The sequence below is a fragment of the Neoarius graeffei genome, chromosome 22 (genome assembly GCF_027579695.1).
Source record: "Neoarius graeffei isolate fNeoGra1 chromosome 22, fNeoGra1.pri, whole genome shotgun sequence".
In the NCBI taxonomy this organism is placed as follows: Eukaryota; Metazoa; Chordata; class Actinopteri; order Siluriformes; family Ariidae; genus Neoarius; species Neoarius graeffei.
Window position 1 is genome coordinate 14,737,851 of NC_083590.1, and position 24,805 is coordinate 14,762,655.

The 24,805-nt window shown below is 43.0% G+C and overlaps 1 protein-coding gene across 2 annotated transcripts in view; it reads right to left on the minus strand.

The window, feature by feature from the left end:
• Nucleotides 1-24,805, minus strand: part of LOC132870676 (microtubule-associated serine/threonine-protein kinase 1-like) — a 52,424-nt gene that overhangs the window by 15,884 nt on the left and 11,735 nt on the right. For both annotated transcript variants that reach the window (XR_009651169.1, XM_060904442.1), the window contains exons 3-20: nucleotides 23,789-23,817; nucleotides 22,441-22,529; nucleotides 21,948-22,026; nucleotides 21,787-21,856; nucleotides 21,503-21,666; nucleotides 21,113-21,188; nucleotides 19,392-19,601; nucleotides 16,820-16,921; nucleotides 15,747-15,879; nucleotides 15,092-15,159; nucleotides 13,748-13,824; nucleotides 10,527-10,735; nucleotides 8,120-8,258; nucleotides 6,780-6,912; nucleotides 6,436-6,601; nucleotides 6,237-6,338; nucleotides 5,971-6,093; nucleotides 257-366 (exon numbers count right to left, since the gene is read on the minus strand). Coding sequence is in view for 1 of the 2 variants with exons in the window: in XM_060904442.1 (XP_060760425.1) it covers nucleotides 257-366; nucleotides 5,971-6,093; nucleotides 6,237-6,338; nucleotides 6,436-6,601; nucleotides 6,780-6,912; nucleotides 8,120-8,258; nucleotides 10,527-10,735; nucleotides 13,748-13,824; nucleotides 15,092-15,159; nucleotides 15,747-15,879; nucleotides 16,820-16,921; nucleotides 19,392-19,601; nucleotides 21,113-21,188; nucleotides 21,503-21,666; nucleotides 21,787-21,856; nucleotides 21,948-22,026; nucleotides 22,441-22,529; nucleotides 23,789-23,817 (2,079 nt within the window). In the remaining variant the exon portion in view is untranslated. The remainder of the gene's footprint in view (nucleotides 1-256; nucleotides 367-5,970; nucleotides 6,094-6,236; nucleotides 6,339-6,435; nucleotides 6,602-6,779; nucleotides 6,913-8,119; nucleotides 8,259-10,526; nucleotides 10,736-13,747; nucleotides 13,825-15,091; nucleotides 15,160-15,746; nucleotides 15,880-16,819; nucleotides 16,922-19,391; nucleotides 19,602-21,112; nucleotides 21,189-21,502; nucleotides 21,667-21,786; nucleotides 21,857-21,947; nucleotides 22,027-22,440; nucleotides 22,530-23,788; nucleotides 23,818-24,805) is intronic.

Here is a 24,805-nt window from a genome sequence, read left to right on the forward strand (position 1 = left end):
CTCCTGTCATTTCACTGGTTTGTTAACATTCTAAGCGGAAATGATTTTGTCGGACGTTTTTCGTATCCAGTTTTTATTTATCAAATTTGGGGGAAAAAAAGCTCAGTTTCTCAAAATCCAGTGAACGTGAATAGAATAAAACAGTTTTTCCACTCAATCTCGGTGCTATGCGCCTCGTTGACTCTCAGCTCATGTACGACTCGATTTCGTGGAATAACCGTTAAACAGAGATAGAAAGGTGAGAAAGGGGTGTGACCTTGCTGAAGCGAGGCGAGCAGGAGGAGAAACGACGGATCTCGACGGGCTCATCGTCATTGGTGTCGTCTTCATCGAACGAGTGAATGTGATGGTAACGGTCTGAACGTGCTGCAAAACACACACACGCACGGAGGAGTTATAACACAAGAGCACTCATATATGTTTATGAACTCAAACCAGCATTCAAATATAAAACACCCATTTCTTGAACTTCTGGTCTAAATTCAAGTCAAGTCAAGTTTATTTGTATAGCGCTTTTAACAATAAACATTGTCGCAAAGCAGCTTTACAGAATTTGAACAACTTAAAACATGAGTTAATTTTATCCCTAATCTATCCCCAATGAGCAAGCCTGTGGCGACGGTGGCAAGGAAAAACTCCCTCAGACGACATGAGGAAGAAACCTCGAGAGGAACCAGACTCAAAAGGGAACCCATCCTCATTTGGGCAACAACAGACAGCATGACTATAACATTAACAGTTTTAACATGAAGTCAGCTTCGTTGATGCTATAAACCCCCCACCGACGGAAACCCGAGCGCAAAACCGTTCACAACAACTGCAGTCCCAAAGTCAGCAAGTCAACTGCAGTCCCCAGCCACAAAAGCACCACTGCAAGAGTCCAGAGCGTCCTCCAGGCGTGACCCCCAACTGTCCACATGGGGACAGTTGATGACTCTTGGGAAAATGACTCTTGGAAAAAGGATCAGAATGAACACATGACCGTTATGTCACACTTTATGTCCATATGATTAAAAAATTTTTAATCTGCTTTGGTGGTACAGTGGTTAGCACTGTTGCCTCACAGCAAGAAGATTCCAGGTTCGAACCTGATGACTGATGGAGGCCTTTCTGTGTGGAGTTTAGTGCTGGTCCCAAGCCTGGGTAGATCAAGGAGGGTTACGTTAAGAAGGGCATCTGGTGTAAAACTTATGCCAAAGCAAATAAAAAAAAAAAAACCCACAAGCAAAAAGCCGTGGAGGAACAACTGCAAAATCCTTCAGAACAGGGGCGTAGGCAGAAATTTGTAATACTGTGGACTTCTATGAAATAGAGTGGACCCCATTGTAAGCGGGGGGTCTGGGGGTCCTCCCCCAGAAAAAATTGTATTTCTTAGATGCAATTTCCTGCATTCTAACCAATTTTAGGGTGAATATATTAGCAAATCCCATCTGATTCACAGCCCTCTGATTAATGGCAAGATTAAGAATTGTGTCAAGTTTCAGCTCAGAGCAGGTCAGATCTTTTGTTTTGAAATACAGGACGATTCCGTATTGTAAGGGACAGTTGACAACCCTACCCTTTCACCCCCCTATTTTGCTTACTTTAAAAAAAAAACAAAAAAAACAAAAAATATCGCATCTTTTGAAATACTGTACTCTAGAAAACGAAATTCTTTGTACCATTTCACCGAAAACGACCTGGCCTTTCCGTTTATCACAGTCCGTGGGAATTCTTTCAGATCGGGCTGGGTAGCCGGTTCCAGGAGAGCGGACAGGTCTGCAGGGGGGCTGCTGGGCTGAGAGGCAGAAGGAGGGCTAGTCATGGGGAGAGTGGAGCGGGTTGCATCTGGTGTGGTGGCGGAGGTCGAACTTGATACCGGGACGGCATTATCATCATTGTCCACATCTGTTTCTTCTGATTTTGATCTTTTTGGCTTATTAAAGAAAGAGGACAGCGATGTCTGTTTAGACATTTTCTGTTTAAGTTAGCGCAGCTAAACTAGCATTCTAGGTCAGCGATGACTTCCGTTTTTTGGCATAGCAACGGATGTTTGCTTCTTGCCGCTTATCAAAAACGCGGGCATTAGCCAATCAAAATGATTATAGAGAAAAAAAACACTGACAAAAATATAATTTCTGTAAATAGTTGTAACATTATACTTAATTCAAAGTGTTTTGTTTCGTGTTACATTATTGTTATCCTGCTGTTCAATGAATTTCACGTTAAAAACACCTCCTCTATGGTGGGCGAGCCAGCTGTCAATCAAGTTGGACACCTCCGATAGGGTGGGCCAGCCGTCAATCATAGTGGCACCGGCCCACTGTTGCCCTTATGTGCCTACGCCACTGCTTCAGAATGAATGATTTAATTTGACATTTCAAGACCCATCACCTGGGCATCTGGTGTAAAACTTATGCCAAATCAAATATGTGGCGAAAAAAAGATCCACTGTGGTGACCCGTAACAGGAGCAGCTGCAAGAAGAATTTATTTTAAAAAAAGCCCAAAAAACCCCCCACCTTTTAATTCACCTGGATGAATTAAAAGGTCATCATCTTTCAGCTGCTCCTGTTAGGGGTCGCCTAACCTTTTTTTTTTTCGCCATATATTTAATTTGGTGTAGGTTTTAGACCAGATGCCCATGTGATGGGTCTTGAAATGTCAAATTAAATCATTCATTCTGAAGGATTTTGCGGTTGCTCCTCCATGGCTTTTTGCTTGTTTTGTTTTACAAACTGCAAATTTTATGTCTTTTTATTTTCCTTTTTGTGTTTGTATGGTGTGATGACTGTTCTTTGTTTGAATGTTCTTTGTTTCAATGTTTTGTCTGCCGGTTGTGGTGCAGCTCCAGACCCAGTTTTGGGCATCGGTTTCCTTCAGGCCTTGATCTGCCATGGGTGATGCCTGTGCTGCTCACTATGGACTGCAGTGAGTTCGTTGCTCTCTTTAACATCATGGCTGTCCAGTGCTCTGTGCTCGCTTTGTGGATCCATGGCGTGGTGTTCTGAGCAGTGTTGCTCAGTGGTATTACGGTGGCTGTGCAGATGCTTTGGGACATAACTTCATGCGCCTTTTGGTGGGCAGCTACCCCACTGGAATTACATCCTGCACCTTTTTTGGTGTTTTTTTTTCTCATCTTATTATCTCTAGCTGCTTTATCCTGTTCTACAGGGTCGCAGGCAAGCTGGAGCCTATCCCAGCTGACTACGGGCGAAAGGCGGGGTACACCCTGGACAAGTCGCCAGGTCATCACAGGGCTGACACATGGACACAGACAACCATTCACACTCACATTCACACCTACGGTCAATTTAGAGTCACCAGTTAACCTAACCTGCATGTCTTTGGACTGTGGGGGAAACCGGAGCACCTGGAGGAAACCCATGCGGACACGGGGAGAACATGCAAACTCCACACAGAAAGGCCCTTGCCGGCCACGGGGCTCGAACCCGGACCTTCTTGCTGTGAGGCGTGCCGCCCTGTTTTTTTTTTTAATTGTAAAGCAACTTTGGGTGTGAGAAAGGTACTACACAAGTTCAACTTATTATTATTATTATTATTATTATTACTCCAACACTGTAAAATATCTCCAAACCATAGACATTTTTCCCCTCTAGTCAGGCCCGGCGCCAGGAACAGTTTACTAAGGGGGCAATTAGAAATCGCAAGGGGGCAAATATTTTTCATATAGTGTGTAGTAGTGATGGCAGTCTGACAACGTGTTTCAAACAATTAACTGCGCCAACCACAAAACCACGGCCCCGAAGGTTGCTTTAGGATGGGAAAATCATGTGACATATTACCAGGGCATTTGCGCTTTATCAACACCCGTGCCCACCTGTTACCCCTCCCCTCCAATTTTCTCACAGACACACGTTACAACCGGAAAGATGCCAAACATAAAACAACACACACAAACCTACAGGCAATTCCTTTAAATTTAAAATACATACAAATAGCTCCGCGGCATGAAAACAAAACGTCAGTGAAAAAAATCAACAGACCCCGCGGCTGCACCAGTAATAGCCTTCCTGACTTGCACCGAGTCAACGCTAACCACTTAATCCGCGATCCCAGTTTAGGCATGTAGGGGACAAAACACTCTGAAGTGATGAATTTTCACCCCTGCTGCATGGGGGGTGACGTCAACGACACATATTCTTACGCTATTTGCGCACAAAGCGGACCATATATGAACACATGCACCAACATAAACGGAGATAAACTTAGCCTACAAAGAAAGAAAATGTATTCACAATATTGTGATTGAATTCGTTTAATTCGGTGGGGGAAAGACTACTCCCGTAAACTGACTGCATATAGAGTGCTCCGAGATGATGCTAAAAATAGTAACCATGCGGTCGGCGCGGCCATCTTGGAAGTCACTCGCTCCAGAGCGCTCATAGAGTACACATCATAGAGTACACATTTAGCGATTCGTTTCCGCGTTAGAGGGCTTAAAAGCTTGGATTTTTTAAGAATTTAGACATCTGAAGTGATGGAGCACTACTGTGAAAGTTTGGATAAGCAGGCACGGGAGCGTTATGCTGAGAAGGTACGCTTCATTGGGAATGTAGATCCATACACTGTTAGTGAGAAGGAATGGAAAGCTGACCCCAGCTTGTTGCCGCATTTAACATACATCGATCTTGTGAACTATCTAGTGTTTCACCCAAGTCCATTTTGTGAACTAAAGGATTTCCAGAACTACAAGAGCATGGAAGCATACGATAGATTTGTGTCCGGTTGGGTCCGCGATGTGTCGGTGTTTACTGCTGAAGACGGAGAGACAAAAGTGATCAGAGGGAAAGTGTTACACTCGCAGAGACTATCCCAGCCTAGTCTACACTCCTGGATAATAGTTGACAAGAGACATGCTATTTTGTGTGTACATTGCAACTGCATTGCTGGACTTGGGGAATGTTGCTCCCATGTTGCTTCCCTGTTGTTTTATGTTGAAGCGGCCACGAGACTGAGGGAAAGGACGACGGTCACACAACAGCCGGCAAACTGGATGCTACCGGTAACTATGAAATTAAAATAACTATTTTAGTAACTATGAAATTCAAAACAATATTAACCTACCTGTCACAAAGTGATCAGAACAAATCCGGATACAGTCAAGTTGTCCTAAATTTGATCGGTTAATGGCAGCCAGCCACTGTCGTCTCCTCCACTCGCTTTTCTCCTGTGCTGCAATTCCCTGGTTAGTCACGACTTTAGGGAGTCTGTAGAAGCTTTTGCCACCCTTTTCCCCCCGGCTACTACAGCCAACAATAACACACGTATTCGGCATTGTCACCCCTTTTTGCTTCGCTGAACAACAACAATGCACTGACACAGCAACCTTTGACTTCCAATATGGCCGCCACCGGGTGCGCGCTGACCTCGAAGCACTCTATTGCAGAGACAGTGCACTTGTAAGTGTAGACTACATGTAAAACCCCCGCCCGCATGCACGACCCCTCCCCTTGTCCTTATCACAGGTCTGTGTGCGCGCGGCTGTGTCAGCATTTCACACATACACCCACAATAACAATTAAGAAAACAATTAAGTGATCTGAGTATCCGTTGAGGGGGCGGGGCTGTAGCCACGAGGGGGCGACGCCCCCTTTCGCCCCCCCACGGCGCCGGGCCTGCCTCTAGTGCATAGACTGTGTAGCTTCATGTAACAGTGGGGAGAAGAGAGAACGTACACTCACTGCTGGCAGGGGGTGGGACAAGGGACGCACACGTGTAGAAGGAACCTGAGTTTGGACAATTGGACAAAATCGGTGCATAAAACCGGTAATATTCAGGCACAGCTGGTTGATCACTGCCCGGTTGATCAGTGCCACTTTAGTACTATACTGTACCCCGTGCTAACAGTCAGCATATATCGTGACTAGGAAGCCATGTTGGATTTGATCTTTTAAAAAACTGGGTTAATAAATACCATGTGTGGTTTAGGTGAAATGAACTCGACTCCAATTCACTGAATAACACTCACTGTCGAAGTAGCTGGTGTCCTCCTCTGACTCGAGGTGAGGTACAAACTCGGCTTTCTGCCTCAGCAAACTGTTCCAGTCCAAATCAGCAAAGAACGGGTGATGCTTCACTTCCACTGCACCTCCTGCTCTCACACACACACACACACACACACACACACACACACACACACACACACACATGAAGGCAGGATTAGTGTTCCTGTGCTTAGTGTGACAAGAGCTTAGCTTGGTTTACCTTAGCTAGTCTACTCTTTCCTGAGTATACCTGTGCCCAGGCGGAGCAGCGGGTTGGTCTGCAGTAGGGCAGAGATGAGGTGCTGGGCGTCGACCGGGAGCGCTTCATCACCTTCAGGCCACACAATATCATCTACACACACAGGACATTGTAATGGTATAAACTTAGATCAACATATAAAAGGTGAGTAAAGGTGATGGACCAGTGTGTGCGTGTTTCAGTGTCTCACCAGTGATGACCTGGCCGAACAGCTCCTCAGGAGTGTCCCCGAAGAAAGGCACACAGCCCACCAGGAACTCATAGAGGATGATGCCCATGGCCCACCAGTCCACGGGTTTCCCGTATCCCTGCCGTAAGATCACCTCCGGGGCGATGTACTCGGGCGTACCACAAACCTGAGGGACAGAACGAAGTATGGACACATTCTGGACACAAACACACTGCTGGACCATCATGTGTTTGTTTAATATTCAGCTGTGATCTAGGTGTGAAAGGTGTTTCTGTTGTTCTGCACTGAAGCTTTGAACCTGCGTGCGCGCACATGTGTGTGTTTGTGTAGACACACACGTGTACCTGTTTATCTAAGAACTCTCTGGTGTCCTTCTCGATGTGGCCCTCATACAGGTTTGTCGTGAGACTCATCAGACCCATTTTAGACAAACCGAAATCAGTCAGCTTTATGTGTCCCATAGACGTGATCAGCAGACTGAGAGAGAGAGGAACAGACAGACAGACAGACAGACAGACAGAGAGAGAGGAAGAGAGAGACAGAAAAAGAAGTTAGAGAGAGACAGACACAAGCAGAGAGAGTGAGAAAGAAACAGAGATATTTAAATGATATTGCCTGGCGGTGAGTGGTATATCAGATATATTCCATTCAACTAGCATGATACTGAATGAGTCGAAGACGAGTAGCTGAATGGAATATATTTGATATACCACAAAAAATCCAGCCAATATTCTTATTCTTCTTATTATTATAATACAGACTCTCTTTTCCAGTTTTTCAATATCTGTTGGTATGTTTTTCTCTTGGAAACAGAGAAAAGGCCTTCTAGTCCTTCAGAGAAGCCCAAACATATCAGCATTTCAAATGTTATATTTAATTACTTTCATTCTTATAATTTCATTATAATTATTCTCTTCTAATTCAGCCTCATTTTCTATCAAATGTGCTTCAGAAATGAAAGGACAGAAATTACTGTCCTGAAAACATTAAAATCGAGTTCTCCAGTGAGATTGTTTTGCTTGTTGTGTCTAGACTGAGAAGAGTTTAGAGCTGCTCACTCATTGGTTAGGATTTCATTGCTGGGACAGAAGGCCATGGCAGTGTATGTTTATGTGGGAAGTGACAGATGAATTAACCAATCAGATTTTGATTTATCATGGGAGGGACCAAAAATTTATCGCCCTAGACCTTCTCAAAGGCCAACGTGAGCTTAACCGCGAGTCGGTGCCGTCAGTACAGCAGTGAAGTCACCTTCCAGCCGGTGTAGCGTTCATCAGTAGTGTTAGCGAATGCTAATAAAGTGCTCAAGCCAGTGCTATCGAGAGCTACAGGCTAACGACCAAGAAACTAAGATTTCGGTCTCCAGACGTCATGTCTTGATAATCGTGCAATATCATAAACCATATTCAATGCTCATTCTCCATTAAATAGAGTGACGTAATACACGTAGGATAAGCAATATGTTAACAATATTGCATACTATCAGACCAAATGAATGAAACCCGCTAGAAGGGAATAGAACACATTTTTATTCCATGGAAAAAGTGCCCTGTATGGATAATAATATATTGTATGGTATATAAGGCGGTGTATATCACACATAGTGCACAGTGCTAATGTGGAACACTGTTCTGTCACTAACAGACTCTTGGTAGTGCACACACTCCACTCTACACCATCTTACTTGTCAGGTTTGAGGTCTCGGTGCACCACGCCGTAGTTGTGGATGTACTCCAGAGCGAGGACGGTCTCTGCAAAGTACATGCGTGCCATCTCTACAGGCAGAGCTCCAATGTGCTTCAGCAGCGTGGCACAGTCTCCTCCTAACACAGTCAAAATAAGTCAGAGTTACACTTACTGTTGTTACACAAGTATAGTGTATACGCCAGGCTTGTAGTACTCGAGTCCGACTCGTGCCCTAATTTTAAGGACTCGTGACTTGACTTGGACTTGAGCACTGATGACTCGGACTCGTGCATTAACTGCATTTGGACTCGTAAATTGGAGACGAGGACTCGAATGGATTTTTTTCTTCATTTTTTTTGCAACATGCCATAATAATTTGTCATAATATATTTATTTATATCTACATAATTTTTTTTATACTAATTTCCTGCAAGAGAATGCACATTCACCTGTTCATACATCATGTTCAGGAACAAACTAATGTTAATTGCGCTAAAATGCCTGGAGAGAACGCTCCTAGGGTTGGCCGCTTTGCTTATACAGACTTCTCGTGCAGTGGGAAAAAATGCACTGCTGTGTGTTCTATATGTAGACGAACTATCGAGGAGACGATGGGGACAACCTCGAACTTCAATCGTCATTTGGCGAGACTCCACCCAGAGAAGGAAGTGACATGCTATGTTCATTGCTCTGTTGATAGTGGGCGGGGCTTGCTGAGTGATGAACTAGCTAGTGTTAACCCTCTCTCATGTTATTTGCCCTGTTGATAGTGGGCGGGGCTTGCTGAGCGATGAACAAGCTTTTTATCTGTAGCCTATTAACTAAAATGGGGCAGTCGAGCAGGAACGTTAGACCAACGCAGTAGCAGAGATGCTACTAGGGATAACAGAGTACGCTCGTAATCTAGAAGCCACTGCTGGCTTTAGATATATTCAGAAGATTGCTATGTGCGACCCCTACAGTCTGGGAAAGAAGGATTTATCATACGATCTTGAAAACTATCCTTCAGTCGAGTTCCCCGACATCTCAAACTATCTGGTGTTGCAGACGTCCTTCTACACCACAAAACAGATGAAAGCTTTGAAGAGTATGGAGGCTTACAACTTTTTTTGTATGTGGCTGGGTAAAGGACCTCGGGATCAAGTCGCTGCCGAATGAATCCTGGATTGTTTTTGCCCGTGCAAGTATGTTTTTTTAAGCTTTTCGTTCGCATCTTTACAACGAAGCACTGCAAGTTGAAGTGTAAACAAACAGTTCGCTTGATTCTCACTTGTGTTGGCTCTTACTGCTCAGCTAAATCATTCACAAAAATCATCAGAAACCCCTTTAAAGACCTGGAGCTTAGTTAAACAAGACGGAGAAGTGATCACGGTGCATTGTAACTGTATGGCTGGGGAAGAATTTTGTCGTGACCTTCATGCATACCGTATGGACTTTGTGAGGAGGAAACAAAGAAACAGCTGGGGACTTTAGCGCTTTGTGACTAAAAAAAAAAAAATCCCGTAAAATAACGACACATAGCAACGAAAAGTACTTGGAAAACACTAAGGACAGAGCTGACAGGGAAATACAAACCTTTCACCAAGTGATCACTGCAAACTCCAGCATGCTTCGACTTGGCTCCCTTCGATTTCACTGAGGGGTTCGAAAGCCACCTTTCTCAATGTCTTTTTGTGAAATCCTGTGTTCGTTCACCCTTTTTTATTAGTTCACGAGGAACTCTGAAGAAACTTATCAATTTCATGGTTTGATCGATTCGAACAATGTAAGCGTAAGGCATTTTTCATGCGAGCAATGCACCTTCTCCGTACAAACGCTTTCTCAACTGAGCTTTGGTAGATCACCAGCTAAAGTTCTGAATAACTAATGAGGTGGATGTGACGTCACGTGAAACCCAAGAATTGTGGGTATGATTGTGCAGATGGGGGACTCGCGTGGTGGAGGGATACCTCCAGAGCATCCCTATAGAAGGCAGAGGACGAGAACAGCCAACAAATGCACCCCAAGGGCTGTCTTTCACCATGAAAAATCGCCAAAAACACTACATCGGGACGTTTTTCCACAGAGACCTCAGTAAAAATGTAGCATTCTAATGGTTTTCATGGCTTTGTGATTCCCATTACAACCAACGCCCTAGTGTTCTTTATTTGGTTTGTTTCCTGAGTGTGTGCACCTGTACCATGTTTTCTCCCTGAGTAATTTGTCTGGGTTTGCCTTTAGTGGTGAAGATTTAGTATCTTGGATTCATTTCTTAAAGAGCTTTAGTTGTTGTTTTTTCCTTCAGGAAACGATATCAGTGTGTGGTTCCGAGTAATGGATCAACTTCTGTTCATATGTTCTCACATTTTGAGTGTGATTTGTGTTCACACGGAATATTTTACAGTGTGTGTGTTGGTTCATCTCACCTTCCACATACTCCATGACCATACAGAGGTGCCTGCGGGTCTCGAAGGAGCAGAACATGCTGACGACGAACGGGTTCTCAGCGAATGTGAGGATGTCTCTCTCCACGAAAGCCTGCTGGATCTGGTTCCTCAGGATCAGGTTCTGCTTGTTGATCTTCTTCATGGCAAAGCGCTGCCGAGTCTCTCGGTGACGCACCAGGTACACTGCCCTGAATACATACACACATTTTTTATAAACAACTACAAATTTTTTGGGGAAAAAAAAAGCTAAAAACCATATTTAGCCGATAAAATTCACTTCCTGGATTGTACTTTATACTGTATAGAGTGTGTAGTATTTAGGAACACTGTTTGGTGTGAACGAAGAACATATAGCGTATAGCAGTGTAGGAATTTAATTTCTGTACTTTTCTGCACAGGATTAGTTATTATAAATGTACAAATATCTGTAGTGACCATCAGATTATTCTACAAAGAATACAACACCAGTGCACAGGATCAGGATTCTCACTGATATGTTTAAGACAGACTAAGAATCTTTACGTCACTCATGACGGAGTCAGCGGGGTGAGGGATTGTAATCAGTGCAGTTTGTTTGTTTGTGTGTCTGTTAACAATGTAGCGTCTAGACGGTTGCACCGATTGACTTCAAATTTTCAGGGTAGGTGGGCAATTGTCCATCAATGACCTGATTACATTTTGGGGGGCAATCTGGTCAAGGTGAAGGTCAAGATCACCAGAAAGGTCAACCTTTCGGTCAAAATAACACTTTCCATTATAACTCAAAAACGGTTGCCAAGAGACAGATGTTTACTATTATGAGCATATAGGAACTCCCATATGGCCTTTCATTTGGCACCATGACCTTTGACCTTGAGTGACCTTCAAAGGTCAAACTCAAGGTCACAGATTTTCAGAGGGCTGGAACTTGAAAACAGTTGATGCAAGACAGATATTTATCATTATCAACTTCTAGGAAGTGCCATATGGGCTTTCATTTGGCACCATGATCTTTGACCTTGATTGGCCATGAAAGGTCAAACTCAAGGTCATGGGTTTTCAGAGGGCTGTACCTTGAAAACAGTTGATGGTAGACAGATATTTACCATCATCAACTTATAGGCAGTACCATATGGGTTTTCATTTGGCACAATGATCTTTGACAAAAGGTCAAACTCAAGGTTACAGGTTTTCAAAGGGCTATAACTTGAAAATGGTTCATGATAGCCAGATGTTTACCATTATCAACATATAATGAATGAATGAATGAATTTATTTTTATTTTGAACATGTATAAAAAATGTATGTAACTATTGGTACATACAAAAAAAAGAAAACGAGAAATTGAAAAAAAATAAATAAATAAAATAACAAAGAGCAAAGACATTACAAAACACCGCACATTGTTCGAAAAAGGAGTGGGAAGAAGTACAATACTTTTTTAATTTCCCACCCCTTTTTAACTACCCCAAAATCCAAACTACATTAATACACCTATAAAAATATATACCATATATACACTTCATGATTATCCATATAAATATATAATTACAAAAATAAATATATACTACATACCATATATATATATATATATATATATATATATATATATATATATATATATATATATATATATATACACACACACATACACACTATATACCATATATACACTTCATAAATATCTATAGTAAATCTATATAGGAAGTCCTATATGGGCTTTCAGTTGCCACCATGACCTTGAATGGCTGTGCAGTGTCACACTCAAGGTCATGGATTTTCATAGGACTTTCACCTGATGGCCGATGATTGAGAAATATTACCATTATCAACATATCGGTATAAAATAAGTGCTGCTGGGTGAGGTTTGTTTTGCCTGGAAACACTTATGAGGTTTCAATTATAAATGTGTTGCTGAGAACAGAAGCTGAGTCTGCACAAAAGAGCATGAAGATTAGATACTGTCGTGTTTACAGCTAGAAACCACTGCTGTGCTACATTCTATTTTAAAATGATCTAACTGCTAGATAGTAAAAAAAAAACATTGTAAAATGTACAGAAAAATCTACAGAAAAGGGGGGACATAAATTATTTCACTGGACTGGATGTTTTTTCTCCTTCCATTTCAAATCATCACTGCAAAAGGATTTTAGAGAGATCTGATTCACTGTGAAAATGATATCTTAAGAGAAAATATCTTTAATATGGGTGAATTTATCTGATATTTCTGATTAGAAGATTATTAGAAGTCAAATATAAGATTATTTAGCTCACTTTTAGATGCTTTTACTCATTCCAAGCTTAATTTTTTGTATTCTATTTGGCAGGTGATAATTTTACTTCTTCCTAGAATTAAATGTTTAAAATTAGCAAAATTATCACCTACCAATAGAATAAGCTTGAAATTAGTAAAAGCGTCTAAAGGCAAGCTAAATAATCTTGTATTTGCGTTCTAATAATCTTTTAATCAGAAATATGAGAAATTCATCCATATTAAAGATATTTCCTCTTCACAATATATCATTTTTTGCAGTGTTTATGTCTGGATGAATGGATGATAGACAGATGAATGAATATACACTCACTGGCCACTTTAATAGGAACATGTTCTTGATTCTAAGATTCCTGTTCTTGGCTGCAGGAGAGGAACCCAATGTGTTCTTCTGTTTTCTGTTGCATGCTGAGATGCTTTTCTGCTCACCACGGTTGTAAAGAGTGATTATATGAGTTACTCTGTCCCTCCTGGCAAAAAAAAGCTCAAACCAATCTGGCCATTTTCCTCTGACCTCTCTTATCAACTAGGTGTTTGTTTACTTTCCACCCCACAGAACTCTCGCTCGCTCGCTCACTCGCTGTTTTTCGCACCATTCTGTCTGTGTAAACTCTACAGACTGTTGTGTGTGAAAACCCCAGGAGATCAGCAGTTTCTGAAATACTCAGGCCAGTCCATCTGGCTCAAACCAACATCCATACCACAGTGAAAGAAAGTCACACTTTGAGATCACAATTTTTCCCATTCGGATGTGTGAACATTTACTGAAGCTCTCGATTTGTATCTGCATCAAGGGATCGGCTGGTTAGAGAACTGCATCAAACACCAGGTGGATCGATGGATGCTCCTAATAAAGTGACCAGTGAGGGTGTGTATGGTATGGATGGATGAATGTATAGATGGATGTAGGATTGGACAGACCCAGTGGTGGGACTGGAGCTTTCCTCACCCGTATGCTCCATTGCTGATCAGTTTGATGGTCTGGAAGTCAGCTTCTCCAGGAGGCTTCATCACTTTCATCTTCCCCTGAGAGATACACAGAGCTGCACTCAGTGAGTTAAACACACACACACACACACACACACACACACACACACACACACACACACACACACACACACACCGCACTGATTACAATCCCTCGCGCCGCTGACTCTGTTGCAGGCGAGGTAATAAACCTCATGCAGCTCAGACAGACAGCTGGGGAGTTTTCTGTTACATGGTGTGTGTGTGTGTGTGTGTGTGTGTGTCTGTGCGTGAGAGAGACTGTTAACAATCTAGCGTCTAGACGGTTGCACTAATTGACTTCAAATTTTTTTTGATTAAATTTTGGGGGTAATCAGGTCAAGGTCACCAGAAAGGTCAACCTTTCGGTCAAAATAACACTTTCCATTATAAGTCAAAAATGGTTGCCAATCGACAGATGTTTACTATTATAAGCATACATGAACTCCTATATGGCCTTCCATTTGACACCATGATCTCTGACCTTGAGTGACCTTCAAAGGTCAAACTCAAGGTCACGGATTTTCAGACGGTTGTAACTTGAAAACGGTTGACGGTAGACAGACATTTACCATCATCAACTTATAGGAAGTGCCATACGGGCTTTCATTTGACACCATGATCTTTGACCTTGAGTGACCTTGAAAGGTCAAACTGAAGGTTATGGGTTTTCAAAGGACTATAAGTTTAAAATGGTTCATGATAGTCAGATGTTTACCATTATCAACATACAAGAAGTGCCATATGGGCTTTCAGTTGCCACCATGATCTTTGACCTTGAATGACTCTGAAATGTCAAACTCAAGGTCATGGATTTTCATAGGACTATAAGCTGACAGCTGATGATTGAGAAATATTACCATTATCAACATACTGGTATAAAACAAGTGCTGCTGGGTGAGGTTTGTTTTGCCTGGAAACACTTCTTTTTTTTTTTTTTAAATCTTGGAAAGCGAAACACTTCAGTGGCGTCGCTCTGAAACATTCGAGCTAACTGTAGCTTCCTGTGCTTTTGAGAACAAACGGCCATCTTGTTCACAATCTATCAAAGTTATTTGGATATTTACTTCACAACTGGGCAAATTATCTGAGCTCAGTCCATGAAAATGTATGTGTATATTAAATCCTATACTCATATAAATATGCAAATTATTACATATTGGATCTGAAAATGGTTGGTTCCTGAAGTGACTGACTTCATGAAGAGATTAGGAATGTAATCAAGCTAAATGGAGGACAGCAAATGAGTTGTTCTAGCTTAAAGCTGTGTGTATGTGTGTGTGTTCACCTCTGTAGAGTCGTCAGTCTCAGGTGTGAGGGGTCCCTCGCTGTCATAACTCTCCAGATTGACCATTTCTGTAAAACAAGAGACAATGCACTTATTAGACTCTAATAGAATCGATGAGCCAAAATAATTGGGGATCTCTTTTTTTAATGAGCTCCGACTCTACAAGTCTGAATAGGTGGGCCTCAAAGTCGAAAAGTTTGAGAACCCCTGTTTTATTCTGTACATGAGCATGTCTCATCTCATCTCTCATCTCATTATCTCGAGCCGCTTTATCCTGTTCTACAGGGTCGCAGGCAAGCTGGAGCCTATCCCAGCTGACTACGGGCGAAAGGCGGGGTACACCCTGGACAAGTCGCCAGGTCATCACAGGGCTGACACATAGACACAGACAACCATTCACACTCACGGTCAATTTAGAGTCACCAGTTAACCTAACCTGCATGTCTTTGGACTGTGGGGGAAACCGGAGCACCTGGAGGAAACCCACGTGGACACAGGGAGAACATGCAAACTCCGCACAGAAAGGCCCTCGCCGGCCACGGGGCTCGAACCCGGACCTTCTTGTTGTGAGGCGACAGCGCTAACCACTACACCACCGTGCCGCCCTACATGAGCTTGTCTTGTGTGTATTTTTGTCTACGTCTCAGTGTCTCACCCTCCAGAGGGTCTCTGGTCAGGCCAAGCTGGCTGATAATGTAGCGTGGGATGTCTGTCTTCATCAGGTGTCCCTCTTTGGCGTGATCCTCGGCCGCCTCCAGCAGGTGGTAAAAGTCCTCTGGGTTAAACTCCTGCAGCAGAAAGGGGACAGGCTTCAGGCTCAGTGCACCGCGAAATTCTTTGCACTTTAAGTTTGCAAATATTAACGCTAACGCAATCACTTTTGAAGAAAGGTCTCTGGCTCTAAAAGAAGATATGATGTCGATTTAGATGTACGCAGTATGTTCTATGAAAGAGCTTTTTCTGTTAAAAAGCAGTGCTCATTGTAGTTGCTGCTTTTATCTGAATTAAAAAAAAAAACACTGGACGCTGCTGCTGCTTTTATCTGGCAATAATTGTTCATGAAGGTAAAACAGGGATTATGGATTTTCCATTTATCTTCAAGTCAGACAGAAAGGCTGGAACTCTGAAACAATATGTTGGCGCTGGGAACCATCAGCATGAGTAACTCTGAGCAGAGACGAAGGGGGGCACTGATCGCTGTTACACACGCCGCAAGGAGGACCTTCAATCTAAATGCAAATGCGATCCCAGACTGGTTCCTCTCTGTCTGTCTGCTGCGTTCTCTCGCACGGTAACATTAGAGTGCATAAAGACGCTGTTCTCCAGTGCAGAAATTCGATTTGGGATGGAGCAGGAGTTTAATGTAGCGCTGAGTGCTGATGTATTAAGGGAGTAGAGATGGACAGGGAAGTCACACAAGCAAATTTTTATTTTTTTTTTAAACAAAGTAAAAGCTATCTGTGCCATCTGCAACGTGTTTAGCATCCTTATCTTCTGCTTTAGCTGAGAGTACAAATGAATGAAGGACATGATCGTACGCTAGGTGATAATCATCCTAATAACAGGCAGGTGTCTATCAGGTTCTTAGCTCACAACACAAAATTATGGCACTGTCTGTGATAACACTGGCATATAATGATGTATATAAAAATGGCATCTTCTGTTTTTTTTGTTTTGTTGTTAATTGTTCTTGCATGTCTCAAAAAATTAGAAACCTCCTCGTCTTACCAGACATTCCAAGAGTCGTGCTGGGCGAGAGATGATGATGAGGAGCTTCTTCACCAGCTCTGTGATGAAGGTCAGCTCTGAACTCTCCGACCGCTCGTACGCCTGAGAGAGAGAGAGAGAGAGAGAGAGAGATGTTTATTTAGAAGGGTGACCGTGTGTTTATCTTTGCTAAAATTAACTGAATGGAGGAGAAAGTGTTGGGAGAGGACAAGAGGAAATGCAAGAGAAAGAGAGAGAAAGAGAGACTGAAGGAGGTAGAGACATGACAGACAGATCAAGGAAGCATGAGGACACACAGGCCTGAAGGGACACACAATAAAGGTAAGTGTGTGTGTGTGTGTGTGTGTGTGTGTGTGTGTGTAAGCAGAGAAAAATACACAAACTTTTTTTTACTCAGGCAAGATAGTAGAGAAGTAACTGACATCCTCCATGTGTTCATTACACTGAATTCAGTATATTTCACTGTAAAAACAGACAGACAGGCACAGACAGGCAGACAGATAGATAGACAGACAGACAGGCAGATAGACATGTAGACAGAGCTAGATAGATTGATATACAGACAGACAGGCAGGCAGAGAGATAGACAGGCAGATAGACATGTAGACAGACAGACAGGCAGACAGAGACAGACCAAGTTAGATAGATAGATATACAGACAGACAGGCAGATAGACAGAGATAGATAGATATATGGACAGACACCAAGAAAAATGCACAGTTAGGCAGATAGACAGACAGGTAAACAAGATGTAGAGATAGATTGCCATATATACACATATTATATATATACAGTGGTGCTTGAAAGTTTGTGAACCCTTTAGAATTTTCTAAATTTCTGCATAAATATGACCTAAAACATCATCAGATTTTCAGACAAGTCCTCAAAGTAGATAAAGAGAACCCAGTTAAACAAATGAGACAAAAATATTATACTGGGTCATTTATTTATTGAAGAAAATGATCCAATATTACATATCTGTGAGTGGCAAAAGTATGTGACCCTTTGCTTTCAGTATCTGGTGTGACCCCCTTGTGCAGCAATAACGGCAACTGTTTCCGGTAACAGTTGATCAGTCCTGCACACCGGCTTGGAGGAATTTTAGCCCGTTCCTCCGTACAGAACTGCTTCAACTCTGGGATGTTGGTGGGGTTCCTCACATGAACTGCTCACTTCAGGTCCTTCCACAACATTTCCATTGGATTAAGGTCAGGACTTTGACTTGGCCATTCCAAAACATTAACTTTATTCTTCTTTAACCATTCTTTGGTAGAACGACTTGTGTGCTTAGGGTCGTTGTCTTGCTGCATGACCCACCTTCTCTTGAGATTCAGTTCATGGACAGATGTCCTGACATTTTCCTTTAGAATTCACTGGTATAATTCAGAATTCATTGTTCCATCAACGATGGCAAGCCGTCCTGGCCCAGATACAGCAAAATAGGCCCAAACCATGATACTACCACCATCATGTTTCACAGAGGGGATAAGGTTCTTTTGCTGGAATGCAGTTTTCCTTTCTCCAAACATAACACTTCTCATTTAAACCAAAAAGTTTGATTTTGGTCTCATCCGTCCACAAAACATTTTTCAGTATCCTTCTGGCTTGTCCCTGTGATCTTTAGCAAACTCCAGATGAGCAGCAATGTTCTTTTTGGAGAGCAGTAACTTTCTACTTGCAACCCTGCCATGCACACTATTGTTGTTCAGTGTTCTCCTGATGGTGGACTCATGAACATTAACATTAGCCAATGTGAGAGAGGTCTTCAGTTGCTTAGAAGTTACCCTGGGGTCCTTTCTGACCTTGCCGACTATTACATGCCTTGCTCTTGGAGTGATCTTTGTTGGTTGACCACTCCTGGGGAGGGTAACAATGGTCTTGAATTTCTTCCATTTGTACACAGTCTGTCTGACTGTGGATTGGTGGAGTCCAAACTCTTTAGAGATGGTTTTGTAACCTTTTCCAGCCTGATGAGCATCAAAAACGCTTTTTCTGAGGTCCTCAGAAATCTCCTTTGTTCGTGCCATGATACACTTACACAAATGTGTGTTGTGAAGATCAGACTTTGATAGATCCCTGTTCTTTAAATAAAACAGGGTGCCCACTCACACCTGATTGTCATCCCATTGATTGAAAACACCTGACTCTAATTTCACCTTCAAATTAACTGCTAATCCTCGAGGTTCACATACTTTTGCCACTCACAGATATGTAATATTGGATCATTTTCCTCAATAAATAAATGACCCAGTATAATATTTTTGTCTCATTTGTTTAACTGGGTTCTCTTTATCTACTTTTAGGACTTGTGTGAAAATCTGATGATGTTTTAGGTCATATTTATGCAGAAATATAGAAAATTCTAAAGGGTTCACAAACTTTCAAGCACCACTGTATGTATATATATATATGTGTGTGTGTGTGTGTGTGTGTGTGTGTGTGTGTGTGCACATGCATGTGTGAGTGAGCGAGAATGCTTCATTATACAGAGCTCTCAGTGTGCAAGACAGAAAATAGCCGTCAGCAAAACAGGGTTGCTGACTCACGGGAAGACAAACACACACACACTCACATCGTGCAGCAGTTTGTCGAGGTTCTCCTGCAGCTCGTAGAAGTAGACCGTGGTGATGAGGTCATCTCGGGATTTGTTCAGGCAGTCTCTGGACAGCTCGATGATCTGGTGGTGGATGAAGCTCAGGACCCCATCAGCCAGAGGGAGCACGCTGTCCGGCGAGAACGAGTGGATAAAGTCTGCTAAACGCCCCTCCATCTGAGCCGTCGCCTGACACACACACACACACACACACACACACACACACACACATACACAATGTTATCTCTCCTGTTATTCTTTACCAATTATCAGCTTTTAACATGAGTTTTGATGACCTGATTTTAAACCTACACACTGGGTTCACAGGATTTGATCTTAAAATGGTCACGCATTAAAAAAAAAAAAATCTAAGTAATGATATATAAAACAAGAATTTGACATGAAAATGTTTCCAAACTGATGTACGAGCTTTTTTCCTTGTGGTTGTGGCAGAGTGCTGGAATAATGTGAGCATGAGATTTATTTATGTAGTAGGTGTAATGCTTCTGTTGCCATAACAACAAATTATTGGCTACACAAAAAGTTATACATCATTCAAATAAAGGTTGCCCACATTACATTATTTTTTGGAAATTTGCAAATGGAACTGCTTCACTTCATTTGTCGCTTAGGTTGTAAAATGTCCAGATATTTCACTGAAAGATAAATGAGGATGGTGTTGGTTCTTCTCGAGAACACAGGCTTCCCCATTGGTCCACAGGCTTCTGGCCTTCTCCGTCGGTCCACAGGCTTCTCCATCGGTCCACAGGCTTCCGGCCTTCACCATTGGTCCACAGGCTTCTCCATTGGTCCACAAGCTTCTGGCCTTCACCATTGGTCCACAGGCTTCCGGCCTTCACCATTGGTCCACAGGCTTCTCCATTGGTCCACAAGCTTCTGGCCTTCACCATTGGTCCACAGGCTTCCGGCCTTCACCACTGGTCCACAGGCTTCTCCACTGGTCCACAGGCTTCCGGCCTTCACCATTGGTCCACAGGCTTCCGGCCTTCACCATTGGTCCACAGGCTTCTCCATCGGTCCACAGGCTTCCGGCCTTCACCATCGGTCCACAGGCTTCCGGCCTTCACCACTGGTCCACAGGCTTCTCCATCGGTCCACAGGCTTCCGGCCTTCACCACTGGTCCACAGGCTTCTCCATCGGTCCACAGGCTTCCAGCCTTCACCATTGGTCCACAGGCTTCAGTCTTCAGGCTTCGGCCCTTCACCTTTGGCTACAGGCTTTGGCCTTCACCTTGGGCTACAGCCTTCAACTTCGGCTTTCACCTTGGGCTACATCTCCAGCCTTCACCAGTGGCCACGGCTTTCGGCCTTCACCTTGGACAACGGCTTTTGGCCTCATTGCTAAACACCACTAATCTAATTTAAAATGTTATGGCTCTTTGCTGTATTGTGTTTCTTGATAATGTGTGGTTCTGGAGAAAATCTCCATGAGACTGACAAATTTATGAATTACTCCATGGTGCAGCTAAGTTGTGTGTGTACATTCAACCACATGTGAATGGTGAGAAACATTGTAAGGAACAATTTTAGGATAAAATTCAAATACATTTCAGAAATAAGGCTTCTGAATTTGAAACAAGTGAATTCACACTTGGAACTTTATTCCGCTCCAAATTCTTTTAATATAAATAATTACAGTAATGTAAATATTATACACACGTGTGTGTGTATGTGTGTACCTTTGGGAAGCGCTCTTTGTACACATGGTTCATTATCATGATCTCGTTGTCGCAGCAGGAAGCAGATCGGCCAGGACTGTGCCAGTGATAATCAAACAAACAAACAAACAAACAAAGAAACAAACAAGAGCTCAGCATGGAGACTGAGACAGTGCGTTACTTTTAATGAAGACATTAGGACATTAAAGTAAATGATGTAGTGTGTATGCTGAAATTTTATATAGTTACTCATATTTTGTTATATCATACACACACACACACACACACACACACACACAGCATTTTATCAAGTCCTCATATGTACAGAATGTGTCCTATATGGATGAATCTGTGTGTGTGTGTGTGTGTGTGTGTGTGTGTGTGTGTGTGTGTGTGTGTGTGTGTACGTACCTAAGGCTGCGTGAGCGTGGGCGTGTATGTGGAGAGCTCCGACCCCCGTCATCATCTGTGATGCTCTCGGTGCTGCCGAAGTGTTTGGACAGGAAGAGCAGCTCATCCATGGAGGAGGGCTGATAGGACAACTGGTGTAGACGCTCCTGAGACGAACTGGATGACTGAGAGAGAGAGAGAGAGAGAGAGAGAGACTCTTAATGACCTTCTGATTAATTCACTTTCACTTAGTTGATAATGAAACACCACTACTGCATTCAGAGCACGTAAAGAAAGAGGGGTACCGTTGAGCTGGGTGTGTTGGTGCCATAACCAGAAGAAGGAAGAGAAGCCAGAGACCAACGGCGACCATCCCTACAGAGAGAGACAGAAACAGTGTAAGCTTATATGTTATGCAAGTGTGTGTGTGTGTGTGTGTGTGTGTGTGTGTGTGTGTGTGTGTTACCTTCTGGAGGAAGCCGTGAAGGAGAAGTGAGCCGGATTGCTAGGAGAGAAGTTACGAGGGCTGTCCAATGGGCTGCTTCCTGTGCAAACAGGAAGACAAATGGCAGCCATGTTGAAAACCTCAACAGTGATACAATCTGTTGAACTGTCAGTGCCATAACAATGTTAATGCATTACATCACTGCGTGTATGTGTAAGGCTACAGTTATCCCAACAAACCGACAGTGTGCAGCTTCAGTCGTTTAGATTAACTGGTAGTTTAGCATAATGCTAAACTGGAGGCTCCAAGTGTTCATTAGCTGTTCGCTACATTAGCCTCATAAACACTCTTCTACCACAGCAGCACTGCTGCACTACATCTGAAGGGAATAAGGGAACTGTATTAGTGTATATTAATATATCTTAAAATCTAGTGCTAAAAGCGAGTGTGTGTTAGGTGTGTGTGGAATGCGAGTGTGTTTTTTTGAAGGTGTGTGTTGATGCTCTGTTCTCACCGAGGTGTCCAGGCAGAGGAGAGTGAGCACGAGGTAAAGTGGGCGAAGTTGAGGTGAGGATCAGACTCTTCCTGTTACTAGCACGGCAGCTGGAAGACAAAAACAGCTGACTTGGTTACATGAAGCTAAACCTCTAAAACACACACACACACACACCACAGATGCACTCAGAAATGAAGGCAGGAGAGAGTCCTCAAGCTCCAACATGCAGAGTAAGAGGGGTTTAAACTATATTATATAACACACACACACACGCTCTTAACCATCTCTTTTCATCTTTAGAGAAAAGAAGAGCTGTCTCGCACACACACACACACGAGACAGAGAGAGATTTTCTTTGACAGAACTTAATTGAATTGCATCTCCATCACCACCACCACCATCTCCACCTTCAACACCACCAACACCTCCAACACCACCATCACCAATATCTCCAACACCACCAATATCTCCAACACCAGTAAGCAAAACAAACACCAGCACACATCTGCACAACAAGATCAACAACTTAAAAGAACCAAAGCTCTGTTCTAAACCATAAGCACACACACACACACACACACACACACACACACCCCTCCTCTTTCTCCTCATGTTCACCAGAATAACATGAACAAAACCCCCTCTAGGGAATAGACATTGGTTTAAATTTGTGTGTGTGTGTGTGTGTGTGTGTGTGTGTGTGTGTGTGTGTGTGTGTGTGTGTGTATATCTCTCTGTCTCATATAAGGTTACACTGCTCCTGTAATGTAGACACTCTGCTAGTACACACACCACATGCCACACACACACAGCTCTGAGTGACATGACTAACATTCCTGTGGTGGAATATCTACATATCTACATGTCACACTCATCCCCAGAGTGACAGATGGAGACGGACAAGCTGAAAACTGGTGATAGACAGAATGAAGAAATCAGGGAAGATAGAGACAGAGAGGGAGAGAAAAAGAGAAAGAATAAGAGGAAATGAAACAGGGAAAAGGAGGGCAGAAAGAAAGAGACAGACAAACAGGCAGAGAGAGAGAGAGAGAGAGAGAGAATGTGTCTCAGTGTCTCTCCTCATGTCTTTCCTCAGCTGTGTCTCATGATTAGAGATTGGTAGAGCTGCTGTAACACACACTCTGACAGGCCAGGATGCCATTTTGGCTCAAACCACCCAGTTTCAGTTCACACGCCTTTCCACCAGACTACTGCTTATAGGATTATAGTAAAGCACAGGGAGGAGCTTATGGGCGTGGCACCAACAGGCACAAGCTCCTTTATAATTAGTATTTCTTCCATTTGTGTTTGTTTTTTGCTCCTAGCAATAAAACACCCGCACACAGATGTGGAGTGTTTGACTCACCTGCTGCTTTTACGTGGCAGAGGAAGATCCTTCTGGGTGGAAGCATTGGGTGGAGGAGAGGGGGAGAGAGAGAGAGAGAGAGAGAGAGAGATCAGATCAAACACCATCACATCATTTACACAGTGACAATCAACACTGATATTCATCCATCTAATTGTCTCTCTGATTATCTCTCCCTTTCTCCCTCTCTGTCTGTCTCACTCTGTTCCCCCCCGGTCTGTCTGACTATGTCGGCCTCTCACTATCTCACTCATTCTCCGTCTCTCTGTTAGAAAAGTAAATGCACTCCTCCAGGACAATGTCTGAGAGAGAGAGAGAGAGATCAGATCAAACACCATCACATCATTTAACAGAGACAACTCTGATATTCATCCATCTAACTGTGCCTCTCTGATTGTCTCTCCATTTCTCCCTCTCTTTGTCTGTCTCACTCTGTCTATCTCTAACTATATCTCTGTCTCTCACTATCTCACTCTAATTCTCTGTGTTAGAAAAGTAAATGCGCTCCCCCAAGACAATGTCAGACAGAGAAAGAGAGAGAGACAGACACACAGACAGAGAGAGAGAGAGAGATCAGATCAAACACCATCACATCATTTAACAGAGAGAAAACACATTCATCGATCTAACTGTCTGTCACTTTCTCTATCTCTGCAATTCTCTTTCCATATCTCTCACTCTGTCTGTCTCACTCTCTTTTATTCTCTATCTTTTTGTGTCTGCCTCTCTCTCTCTCATTCTGTCTGACTATGTCTGTCTCTCACTATCTCACTCTCAATTCTCTGTGTTAGAAAAGTAAATGCACTCCCCCAGGACAATGCCGGGGGGGGGGGGGGGGGGGGAATGTAAATATCAAGCTCTTGTCTCCCTGTAGCGCTCACAGCGCTGTCCTCAGTAATACAGGCAAAACACAAACCTGTGATATGCAAACGAGCGGTGTGATTTTAACCAATCACGTTACAGCTTTAATGAGTCATTCATAGGGTGTGCTGCTCTGTGGTATACATTAGAGTTCAG